Here is a 12,021-nt window from a genome sequence, read left to right as displayed (position 1 = left end):
CTTGTGCTTCACCAGCCCTAGCTCTGTTGGCATTAATGGAGCAAAAGCAGGTTGAGGTGCAGTTTCACTCAGGACATGGTAGATTCAGCAGCAACTAAACAAATGCTTTAAGGAATTCTCCTTTTTCTTTTTTTTTTCCAATTTAATCCTTTATTGCACCATGCAAACTGGCCATAAAAGAATGTTTTTTGCATCTTTTCTCAAAAGGAAAGGATCCCCATCTTTTACCCTGTGAACATCAAAGAGGGGAGGGAGGGGAGCCACAGCACAGCCTGCAGAGGTGGTAGAGCCTAGCAGGGGGGAGCTGCCCCAAGGCCAACTCCTGCACCAGGGTGATATGGAGCGGGATCTGGTGACCTCGGGGTGTTGTGCCCACCAGCACACAGGTCCCTGGGGAATGCACACATGTATGTGAGGCTTGGCAAGGATGAGCAATGGAGGGGCAATGGACATTCCAAAAAGCACATCTCCAAGAGGACATTCCCAAGACAGGGATCTCTGCTGGCAGGCCTCTGGGCTGGCTGCTGGACAGGGTCATCTTGGCTTCCCGTAGTGGAACTTCTCCATTGCAGGAGCTGGGATGTGCCACCGGTGCTCAGAGCAGCTCTTCTCTCTGTCGTTCCCACTGATGAAGATACCATTCCAGGGTGTCCATGATGGACACGTCCTCTCTGGGCTCAGCTGAGCACCCTCTGGGCAGAGGGTGATGGTGTGACCTAGCCCTGCATCTCAGGAGGGCACAGAGCTATGGTGGGGAAATCCCATGGGAGCCACATCCCAGACCAGCAGAAGGCTTGCATGCAAACAGAGAGATTTGGTCCCCAAAATTCAAAAGGTGACCTTGGGCTCTACTGTTGTGGTGGGGAGGCACAGGGAGAGCAGGGGCAGCCCAGAAGGGCTTCCAGAGACCTTGCCAAGCCTGATGGCCATGGCATGGTGAGAGTTCCACCTGGTGCCTCCTTGGTCATCACCTTTGCTTGGACACACCTTCCACTGTCATGGGAACAGTGATGTGCTGAGCTTCTGCTCAGATTTCCTATCTAGTGAGACACCAAAGAAACCACTGGTGGTGCCTCATGGTGGTCTAAGGTCCCCAGGGCTGTCACCCACACCTGCCCCCACAGCTGCTGTCCCAAGGCCTGGCCCTGTCCCCTGCTCACAGACACCAGTAACCCGCCGGGGCTCAGCGATAGGATTCAGCCAGGGGGAAAGAGCCTGTGCAGTGCCTTGTGGAGTGTCCCTGGGTGGGTATCCCTGAATGGGAGTCCCTAGGTTGGAGTCCCGAGGTGGGTATCCTGAGGTGAGGGTGTTCCCGGGTGGGTGTCCCTGTGTTAGGTGTCCCTAGGTGGGTATCCCTGCATGGATGTCCCTGGGTGGATGTCCCAGGTGGCTCCAGGTGGATGCCCGTGTGCAGGTGTCCCCAGGTAGGTGTCCCTGGGTGGGTGTCCCCGGGTGGGTGTCCCCGGGGGGCGCCCTCGGGTGGGTGCCCCTGTGCGGGTGCAGCTCCGTGTGGGGGTTCCGCAGGGCCGGGCGGGTGCGGGGTCTCCGAGACTCCCTCTCTCCCTCCCCGCTCCCGCCGGGGGCTGTGTCCGAGAGCGGGGGCCGAGCCCCATCCTCGCCGCGGGGCCGTGCGGGCAGGGGTCTGCCGGCGCCAGGTACCGGCTGGGGCTCGGAGGGGCGGGGGGACCCCGGTGCCCGGTGACAGCCGGGGGCGGGCGGGCCGGGGCCGGGGGCGGGGGGCCCGGCGAGTTCCTGCCTCCTCGGGAACAAAGGGAACTCTGTCTCGGCATCTGTCACCGCCGCCCACCCAAAACTTTCCGCTGCGCCCGGCCGCCCGGCCGCCGCCGCGGGACGGCCCCGCACCGGCCCCGGCACCGAGAGCCCGGCGCGGCCCATGCGAGCGCCCAGGCGGCGGCGCGGGGGTGAGGCAAAGATGGATCCCGGGGGGCGCGGGGGGAGCGGGGCGGCCCCGCGCCTTTGTGCGGGACGGGACGGGCCGCGCCGCCACCTCGCAAAGTTTGCGGGAGCCGCGGACGGGGGGTCCCGCCCGCCCCGCGCCCGCTGTAACTTGGCCGGCGGAGTTTGCCCGGCCAGGGGTGCCCGGGGCCGGCGGCGGAGTGCGGGGTGTGAGGCCGCGGCCACTTTGCAGCTCCTCTGTCCCCCCGCGCCCGGGGGGGCCGCGGCTGCCGCTCCCCCGCTTTGTGTCGGCGCCGCGGTACCTGTTGCGGCCGGAGGGGCTGCGGGGCCCGGCCCGGCCCGCCCCGCCGAGCCCCCGCACCGCCGCCCGAGCCGAGCCGAGCCCCCGGCCCGTGACAGCCGCCCCCGCCTCCATCCCCGCCACACAATGACCCCGCGTGGTTCCTCTCCCACTCTCCAGCTTCGGCCTCTTTCTCCTGCTGAGATTGTTTTTATTTTTAACTTCCCCTCTTCACCACTCCCCCTCCCCCGCTTTATTTGTTTTTTTGCCCCCTGCGGTGCCCCCCGAATCCCGAGTGCCCCCCGAACCCTGAGCGCGCCGGAGCCCCACGCTGAGCTCCCCCGCATCCCGGGGCTCTGGTCGGTGCCGCTGTTGTCCTCCGGAGCCAGTCGCTTGTCCCCCCCCCGGGGGTCTCTGCCTCTGGTTTCCCCCCCCGGCGGGGCACAGAGGGGGTGAGACCCCTCCGTTGGAGGGGGTGGGGGATCGGTTGGAACTCTCTCCTCCCTCCCCTGGCCGGACACTGCCTGATGCTCCCTTTGGCTCCCTCTTGCCAGGCTTTAGCCAGGAGGGACCCGCGGGCAGCTCCACCATGTCGGACAGTGACCCGGGGGAGGAAGACGGCGCCACGTCCCCTGACCCCCTGCAGTCCAAGAGGAAGAGAAGGGGCAACCTGCCCAAGGAGTCTGTGAAGATCCTGCGGGACTGGCTGTACGAGCACCGTTTCAACGCCTACCCCTCGGAGCAGGAGAAACTCAGCCTCTCAGGGCAGACCAGCCTCTCTGTGCTGCAGGTAGGAGCCAGCCCCCACCCGCTGGGGACACTGCTGGGAACAGTGCTGGGGCCACTGTCATGCTGCATGGGACGGGAGAACACCACCAAGGCTCCCAAAGGACTTGGCACGCCGGGACCACTTGCCTCTGAAGGGCAGCGAGGAGGCAAGGGAGGGGATGTTGGGGAAGCAAAACCACCTGTATGACAGGGGTCTCTTTTGGGGAGACGTCTGAACCCTGGGGGACCAGCTTTATGGCAGTGCTGCAACACAGAATTTTGGCTGACCAGAAGATGGAGTGAGAACTGGAGTGGGGACAGGCTGAACAATACCTTATTGTTAGTAAAAGCTGCACAGGTAGGAGGGTTTTGGGGGGTGCTATTTTATGCTGTTCCCCTGGACACACCCAGCAGAGGCCAGGGTGACCACCCCCTGCGAACAGAGCTGGGCAGGGGACAGTCCTGAGGCTGGGCATGGCCAGGAGTTAGACTTGATGAGCCTTGTGGGTTCCTTCCAACTCAGCATGTTCTATGGGTTTAACCATCCCAGGAGGGAGAGGCTGGGCTGGGCTTTGAGCTCAGGTGCACTGTTAAGTACTGGCTGGCTCACCTGGCCCCAGTTAGAGTGGGAGCATGTGCATCCCCAGTTGTATTAAGGGGAGCCCAGGTGGGGACTCCTGGGCAGGAGTCCCTTTGTCCTGCTCCTGGCTGATATTCTCCTTGTGGCACCATGATGGATGCCCAGGCAGGAGCCCTGGCCAGCCCTGGGGGTGAGTAGTGCTTGTCCTTCCTGCTCTGGTGTGCTCCCTGCTTGTGGTTAGAGTGTCTGGGAGAGTTGCCTGCAGCTGCCTGTCCCTGTGCTCCATGCACAGCCCTGTGTGCCCCGAGCCCTGTTCTCCCTCTCCCAGCCTGGCAGGGGGGAAATGACCGGAGGCTTTGCTCAGTTCTGTGGTTCTAGGGATACAATGGGGTGCAGAGAAGCAGGCAAGGGCCAGTGGGTTTGCAGCTGGACTCCTCTCTTGGAGCTTCCTCTGCACCTCTGGCTCCTGTCCCTGTGGCTCAGCACGGTCCTAATCAGTCAGCCCGGACACGGGAGTGCAGGCAGGGCTGTCTGCTTTCCTTTTTCCTGGCCAGCAAGGCAAACTTGCTTATTAATTTTAATGTATTTCTGTAAATGCTGGCTGTGCCACAGGTGTGTGTCAGGCAGCTGCTCCCAGGAGAGGCTGGAGCTCCTGGGAGGGCTCGAGGCAGAGTGGTGGCGGAGCAGCAGTGGGTTTGCAGCTGTAAGAATCTGGGCTTGTCCTATCCCAGGCAGGTATGGCAGTGCCTGGCACACGGTGTTACCCCAGGGCTTGTGGCAGTGGGACTGGCACTGTCTGTGCCCTGAGCCCCGTGGGACCCAAGAGGGGGTTGGCACATGTGTGGGCTTATGCTGAGGTGTGGCCTTGCCATGTGCTGGCTACTGTTTGCCCCTGTGGACCACCACAGCCAGCATGTGCCCCTGAGGGGGCTGTCCTGTACCCCTGGGCAAAGGGTCCCAGCCTGGTGACATTCCTAGGGCCAGCTGAGGACTGACACTGGGATTTCTGTCCGTTTGAGGGGATGCAGTGGGATGCCGTGGGGAAGCTCCATCTGCTGTTGGGCTGAAGGAGTGGGACACCCCATGGTGTGGCTGTGGGGTTCAATCTGTTGGTGCTGATCTGACCTCTCCAAGAGCCCCTGCAGCACAGGGCTCTGCTGCAGCTGCTGGCCAATCCCCCCGAGTCTTTCTTTGTGCATCCCCCTGCCTGCTCCATTGGCCTGGGGAGCTGGAGTCGGGCACTGGCAGACAGGGAGCAGAGAGACTGGGAAGACATGTGCCTCCTTTGAAGAAAATTGGGAGGTAAGAAAGTGGCACCTGCTCCCAATGAGGCTTCCCAGATAGCAGCTTTCCAAGCCTGTGCCCTGCTGTGGGGATGGATAGGCTTTTCCTCCGTGTGGAGGGGATGCTGCTCTTGCAGTGGTAGGAGAACAGACACTGCTTAAAGGGACGGGGTGGTGTGGGCTGGTGGGATGGCTGTGGTTAAAAAGGGATGGCCGTGGTTAAAAAAACAATAAGCTGCTTCAAAGCCGGAGTATAAGCCAGCTCCTGGGTGGGTGACACCATGTGATGACACCAGTGGTTGTGTGTGCCATCTCTGTGCTATGTTCCCCAATGAGAATTTGAATGCTGGAAGGAGTATGGTGGGGGAGACAGGCAGGGTTTTAGGGAGTTCTCAGCACTGTGGAGTTGGTCAGGTTTTTTGTTGGCAGTGCAGCCCTCTGGTTGGGGATCACAGCGGTGGATGCTCGTGGGATCATAGGATCATGTCACGGGGACTCAGCTAAGGCTTGCAAGGGAGGAGGTTTGGAAGGAGAAAGGAAGTGAGACTGGTGCATTTGAGAGTTTTAATGCCAAATATTGTCTTAAGGACAGAAAAAGGACAACTGAAATCTTGCTGTGATTGAAGCTGTGGCAAGTTCTCTCTCCTTGAGGGAAATATTTCCCATAGCTGTTGAGTTAGGAAAGATCAAACATTTTTCCCCCTGATTTATTCTATTCTAACTGTTTTCTAGGAAGAAAGCAGTTATTTTAATGTAGCGTTTTATATAAAGATATTGAAACAGTCCATGACTGAGGCTGAATTCATGGCAGCTAGGTTCCAAAGAGCTACCAGAGGTGCAGCCTCTGTGGTGTGCAAATGTTTGGAAGAACCTTTGCCGTGAGCTGTGCCCCTGCTTGTGGGCAGGAGGCACGGGAAGGTGTCTGTGCAGCCACTGTCCCGGCCCCGTTACAGGGTGGGGGGCTGCAGCTCCATCAGCTGATGGTTTCTAGGGTTTCCATCCATGCAGCCTCAGTGTTCCTGTCCAGGTCGGCAGCACGTTGGCACTGGCATCAGCGTGGAAACAGTTGGGCGTGCCAAGCTCCTGGATGGGTCACCTGGAGAAGGGAGAACTGTACCCAGCCTGGGACCTGCAGGATGGGCTCTGAGCTGGCTCTGTGCAGTGCCAAGTCCTCTGGCTGGGGCGATGGCAGGAGCTGTGCCCGCTTCACCTGTGTGAACCTGGGCACAGGCAGGGGCCAGGACTCTGGGGCTGTGCTGTGGGGTCAGCACTGAGCCCATCCTTCCCTGGGGGGCAGCTCTGCTCAGGAGCCACTGCAGCTCCTGTGGCTCCCTGCAGTCGTGCTGTGGCTTGCGGAGTGGCTGGGCCCCAAGGCTACTCAGGCTGTGCTCACTCTGTGTGCTGCAATGGAGAGAAGGTGCCAGCAGTGCCGTGGGGGCACAGTTCCTGTAGGGTGGGCTGGCAGGGCTTGAGGGGAGCGTTGCACCACGGGCAGCCGGTACAGGGGTGCAGGGAGGAAGGGGCTGCCTAGGCTGGCGGTGCCAGGCAGGAAGCAGCTGGTGTTGGGGTTTCCATGGGTGCCAGCAGTAGTTCTGCCTCTTTGGAGCCCCACGGGAAGGAGGTGCCGAGCTGGGGAGGGGACCTGTGGTAGGTGGGGTGTGTGGGTGCTGTTTGCTGGATCTGGGGGAGCTGCTTCTGGCTTGACTTGGGGCTGCAACCCTCCAGCCAGCGCTGTGCCTGTGTGGCAGCCCCGGGCTGACCCTCACTGTGTTCCTCTCTCCTCCCAGATCTGCAACTGGTTCATCAATGCCCGGAGGCGGCTGCTCCCGGACATGCTGCGCAAGGATGGGAAGGACCCTAACCAGTTCACCATCTCCCGTCGGGGGGGCAAAGCCGGCGACGTGGCCCTGCCGCGGGGGGCTGGCTCCGGGGTGCTGGTGGTCCCTCCCGTGGGGGCCTCCAAGGTGCTGTCGATGTCGGTGTGCCCACAGGTACTGTGCCACCCGGCCCAGGCGCTGGCAGTGGTGAGCACCCACAGCCCCGAGTGGGAGAAGCCTCCTGGGCCACGAGCAGAGCTGGACCCTGTCCCCAAAGCGCCAGTGGGTGCCACCAGCAGCACCCTGACCCTGCTAGCGCGGGCTGAGGCTGCCAGCCCCACCCCCGGACTCTTCAACACGCCACCCCCCACACCCCCTGAGCTCTTCGGTGACGACTTCAGCAGCTTCCAGCTGCTGGTGGAGGTGGCTCTGCAGAAGGCGGCTGAGCTGGAGCGGCAGCGGCAAAGTGGGCAGCTGCCCCTGTCTCCCCACACTGAGCCCCCAGGAGCCTCCAAATAACCCCCAGGCCGGGTTCCACAGGGCGCCCTTCCCTGGGGGTGCCTGACTCTCCCAGCCTCGTGCACCTCTGACCAGCCCATCCCAGAAGTGGACTCTGGCCTCCCGGGGGGCTCTGATCTCTCTTGTCAGCCAAGGGAGGGAGAAGAAGGACTGTCCCATCACACCATCTTCCTGCTGGGAGATGCGCTGACCGCTGAGGGTGGTGCCCCAGGTGACAGTTGTGACCAGACCTTTGCAGCAGTGCTGACCTGTCCCTGCCACGCTGCCGGAGCCGTCACTATGGAGCTCCCCTGGAAAACCTGCTGAGTTCTTCCTCTCTCCTGCAAACAGGGGTCCAGCCAGCACCATTTTTTCAGGAAGAGAAAGAGAGAACCTATTTTTTTAAGTGTTGGTATCTATTTTAAGGACTATGGATGAAAAGCTTTTTTGTCTCTCAAATCTCTGATCCCTTCCCCCCCCTTTTTTTTTTTCCTTTTGTTTTGGGGGGCCCTTTCTTGTTCCTAGTCCTGACCAGGAGCCCTGCCTTGCCCAGGGAAGGGCAAAGTACAGATGAACTGGAAACCTGGAGTCTCTGGTATTTTATCACATGGGAAAAATGGGACCCTCCTCTTCCATTTTAGGGTGTTCTGGATGCTGTCAGTAGAAATCTCTGTGGTGCTGTTTAGCAAGTTTTGTTGAAACATTTTCCCTTTAATTGTGATTTATTACATGATTATTATTTTTTTTCATCTGTAAGCATTTCCACAACTTCCCCATGTTTCCCTTGAGTTCCTGCTGAATGTGTGCACGTTGTGTCCAGAGCAGCAAGTGCATTGCCAAGCCTGCAAGGTGCTGACAGCAGGCTGAGCAAAGCTGAGAGTGGGAATTTTATACCAACTGCTTTTTCTTTTCTTTCTTTTTTTTTTTTTTTTAACCTTTGGAAAGGGGCATGTTGCGGGCATGGCCAGTGCATTTGGTGAGTGCAGCCCAGGGCTCCTGTGAGACCTCATAGCCAAGTGCTGATGAGCTGCACTGGGAAGGCTGAGGACGGATTTGCTGCTCCCTGTCCCCTCCCTCCTGTTCTCGCTCTCCGAGTGTGGCTGTGCTGTGCTGGGGACCTCAAGTGACAAATTGGTGTCTGTTGGGAGCTGCTGGGCCCCCCCACCCTGGCCTGGGGTGGTTTTTCGGGCTCTGGGGCAGCTCTTGGCTGGGCATCTCGTTGTCCCTGGGTGCTGTGCTGGTCCCAGGGCCCAGGCATTGCTGGTTCCCTTAAGATGTAAGTTAATAGTGCTGTGTATGCAGTGCTACCTGTCCTGAGAAGCACTAATCACAGGCAATTAGCCTGACGAGTTGCATGGCTGGAGCTGAAAAGGGCTGCAGGACCTGGTGCTATGCAGTGTCTGGAGCCAGCGGTGTTGGGGGAGCAGCACTGGGGGTGATGGAGCTGGAAGGGAAAAGCACTGATTTTGGGGACTGGTGTTCCCACCCCCCCTTTCTTCAGAAAGAAAGTGTCGGGGAGAGGGGATCCCCAGTGCTGGTGGGGGCTGTTGAAAGGCTTCCCAAGGTGTGTCACCTTGGCAGCAGCTGGGATGGCTCTGGCTCCAGCACTGGGCAGAGGGCTCACGTCAGGTGAGTGGTGCCCATTGTGTGCCTGTGGCCATCCCTTTCCTCACCACCAGCCTTTGCCCTCTGTCTGTTTTCTGGGGAAAGCCCTGAATTTTGACTCCCTCTCTTGTTTCACCCCCCTGCAGCCCTGTCCCTCTACCCAAGAAGGGAGAGGCTTTTCGGCCTCTTCCCCCTGATCTTGCCCCAGTCAAACCAAAATGGTTTCTGTCCCCCAGGGCTGTGCCTGTGCCAGGGGCTAGTGCTGCTGCTGTGGGATGGACCAGGATGAGCGGTGAGGGCAGGGATTATTGGAATGAAATTATGGAGGGAAAAAAACCCCTACTGTAAATATCTTTTTCTTTGTTTTTCTGTTGTCAAATAAAAGGTTTTTAGTTTTGGTTGTTTTTTTTTTAAATACGAGCTGTGTGTCAGACTGGACTGTGTCATTTGTGAGTGCCTCACTTGATCCTCCCCCACCACCAGCTCTGCCCACACATGCTGACACTCAACCAAAGGAGCTTTGGAGCTGGAACACTGATGGGGTGGGAATATGGGGCCAGCACCTGGCACAGCTCTGTGCCCATCCCACTGTCGTTTGGACTCACGTATATGCTCACTTCCCATAGGGTCTGATCCCGGTGGTGGGAGCCAGGAAGCATTTGGCAGCAGCAGAAGTTGGTGTGTTTGTGTCTTCCCTCCTCCTGGTTGGCAGGGACAGGGAAGCCAGCACAGCTCTGGGGGCAGGAGCCTTGGGAGGGGTGTGGGGGTCTTGCAGAGCAGCAGCTCCCACCAGCTTTGCCACAGCAGGCAGGGAACGGACCAAAGGTTCGCACTGCTGCCACAAGTCAGAGATGCTGAGCTGGAAGGGCTCCTTGAGTCCAACTCCTGGCCCTGCACAGACACCTCAACACTCCCACCCTGTCCCTCAGAGTGTTGTCCAAACCCTCCTGGAGCTCTGGCAGACTTGGGGCTGTGCCCACTGCCCTGGGGAGCCTGTTCAGTGCCCAACCACCCTCTGGGGGAAGAACCTTTTGCTGAGATCCAACCTCACCCTGCCCTGACACAGCTCCAGCTGTTGCCTTGGGTCCTGTTCTCTGTGTCAGGGCTGTGACATGCCGGCAGCACAGGCACTGCAGCAAGGGGGGCTCATGGTGCCCCAGGGGTCACCAGCCCTGCACACACAGGGCTGCAGTCCATGCCAGCTCCCTGCCATGGTGGGGGTGCCAGCCCCAGCCCCTTGCAGCCCCCTCACCCCTTCCTGGGCTGTACGGTGACCCCCAGAGCTCTGGGTGGGGGCTGGGCAGGGATGGAGGCACCAGGCCTCCAGCCAGGCCTCACTCCTGCAGCTCCAGGGAAACCCCTGGGCCACCACGGTGTCAGGAATAGCACCAGGATGTCCCCCACCTTCCATGGGCCACTGGTGCTTTGTGCTTGTGGTGAGGGATGTGGAATGGGGCATGTTCCCATGGAGAATGGGGGGTTGGAGCTGGGACTCAGCCAGGGCAGGGTCTGCAGCCCACCTCAGGGGTCTGCAAAGTGACAGATGGTCATAGCTGGGGGAACCACAGCTGGTGCCCCCCAGCTCTGCTGCCCCTCCTGTGGCCTCAAGCAGCACCTCAAGGCTCCTGAGCTGCACAGAGGTGCCTTTGCCACCCATCAGGCCCTGGGGACCTGCAGACAGGACAGGCAGAGCCTCGGGGAGCTGCACCCACCACCATGGGGAAGGGACCACTGGCCCCAACAGGGATCAGGACACAGTGCTGCGGGCGATGGGGCCCGGCTGGCACTGAGCGGCGTTACAGGGGAGAGGGGCACTGGTCTGACCTATCCCACCCTCAATACCTTCCAGGGCAGCAGCTGGGACCGGTGATGGCAGGAGGGGCCCTGCTCTGTCCCAGCCCTGGGCACACTCAACAGCCTCGTTAATGCCACACTTTCCTACTTAAAAGAATGATCGAACGGTTTGCAGTGGGAGGGACTTTAAAGATGATTCAGTCCCACCCCCTGCTATGGGCAGAGACACCTTCCACTAGACCGGGTTGCTCCAACTTGGCCTTGAACACTTCCAGGGATGGGGCAGCCACAGCTTCTCTGGGCAACCTGTGCCAGGGCCTCCCCACCCTCACATTGTGACATTTCTTCCCAATATCCCACCTCACCCTGCCCTCTGGCGCTGGGAAGCCATTCTCCCTTGTCCTGTCCCTCCAGGCCCCTGTCCCAAGTCCCTCTCCAGCCACCTTGGAGCCCCTTTAGGCACTGGAAGGGGCTGTTAAGGTTTCCTGGAACCTGCTCTTCTCTAGGCTCGACACCCCCAGCTCTCCCAGCCTTTCACAGTTCTTACATCACTGCCAACACTGCCCCAAAAATACCCACGGGTGGGTCAGGCCCCGGGCCTCCCTCCCTGGCAGCTGCACTCCATTGCTGAGGCTGTGCCTCGAAGCAGCAGGGACCCCCCCCGAAGGTCCCCGAGCCCCGCACGTGTGGCCGGGGTAGCACAAACCCACCCGGCTCCTCTTGCCGGGATCACCCGGGAGCGTGTCCCGGAATAGCCTCCCGGGGAGGCGCCAGCCCGGCTCCCGAGCCCCCGTTTGACGGGGGGTGGGAGCGGGGGCACCCCAGCAGAATGTGCGGGGCCGGTGCCGCGGAGCCCACGTGCATTCACAGCGAAAGAGGCGCTACGGGAGAGCCCCGGGGAACAGCCGCTGTGTCAGCGGCTCCTGGGCCGGGAGAGCCCGGGGTTGCAGCGCCGGCCGGGGTACGGACCGGGATAGGGAACGGGAACGGGGCGGGCACACCCCGGGACACAGACTGAGTCTCCCCCCCTCGGGGCCCTCGGGGGCTGGCCTTGTCCTGCAACTACGTATGTGTTGTGATTGGTTGGCAGGACCAGTCGCCCCGCCCACGGGTTATTCCCGGAAGTATGTTTGACACAAGGCCACACCCCCGTGTCCGCTGAAGGCGGCCATTTTGTTTCGCCCGCCATCTTATGATAGGGCGCAGCCATTTTCTGAAACGTCATGCCGCTCTGTGATTGGCTGGCAGCCATCTCGTGACACTAGGGTACCCACGTGATCTCAGGCAGCCCTGTGATTGGCTGCGTACTCCCTCTGGCCTCAGATAAGAATTATATACGTGATAGTGGAATTGTCATTTAAGGGCGTGTTTAAATACATGTAAGACATTTTTTTGTGTTATGCACCTATTTATATATGTAACATTTTACCGCGTGTTTAAATATGTGTAAGACATTTTTTCTATATGTTATGCATTTAT

General features: G+C 60.1%; 1 protein-coding gene across 1 annotated transcript; it reads left to right on the top strand.

Annotated features, from left to right (window-relative positions):
• The first annotated feature begins 1,846 nt into the window (after positions 1-1,846).
• On the top strand, positions 1,847-9,075 carry TGIF2 (TGFB induced factor homeobox 2). Its single transcript, XM_032704928.1, has 3 exons — positions 1,847-1,922; positions 2,752-2,987; positions 6,616-9,075. The coding sequence occupies exons 1-3, from the start codon at positions 1,895-1,897 to the stop codon at positions 7,162-7,164; spliced, it is 813 nt and encodes a 270-aa protein (XP_032560819.1). The 5' UTR covers positions 1,847-1,894; the 3' UTR covers positions 7,165-9,075.
• The last annotated feature ends 2,946 nt before the right edge of the window (positions 9,076-12,021 follow it).

This window comes from Chiroxiphia lanceolata, chromosome 17 (assembly GCF_009829145.1).
Source record: "Chiroxiphia lanceolata isolate bChiLan1 chromosome 17, bChiLan1.pri, whole genome shotgun sequence".
NCBI classification, from domain to species: domain Eukaryota; kingdom Metazoa; phylum Chordata; class Aves; order Passeriformes; family Pipridae; genus Chiroxiphia; species Chiroxiphia lanceolata.
This window is presented reverse-complemented; position numbering and strand designations above follow the sequence as displayed.

What these genes read in the sequence shown, in the direction of transcription:
- TGIF2 (XM_032704928.1), top strand. Translation starts at nt 1,895, where the DNA reads ATGCGAGCGCCCAGGCGGCGGCGCGGGG. An exon ending in GCCCAGGCGGCGGCGCGGGG is followed by an intron (nt 1,923 to 2,751) that starts GTGAGGCAAAGA and finishes CCCTCTTGCCAG; the next exon opens with GCTTTAGCCAGGAGGGACCC. An exon ending in CCAGCCTCTCTGTGCTGCAG is followed by an intron (nt 2,988 to 6,615) that starts GTAGGAGCCAGC and finishes CTCTCCTCCCAG; the next exon opens with ATCTGCAACTGGTTCATCAA.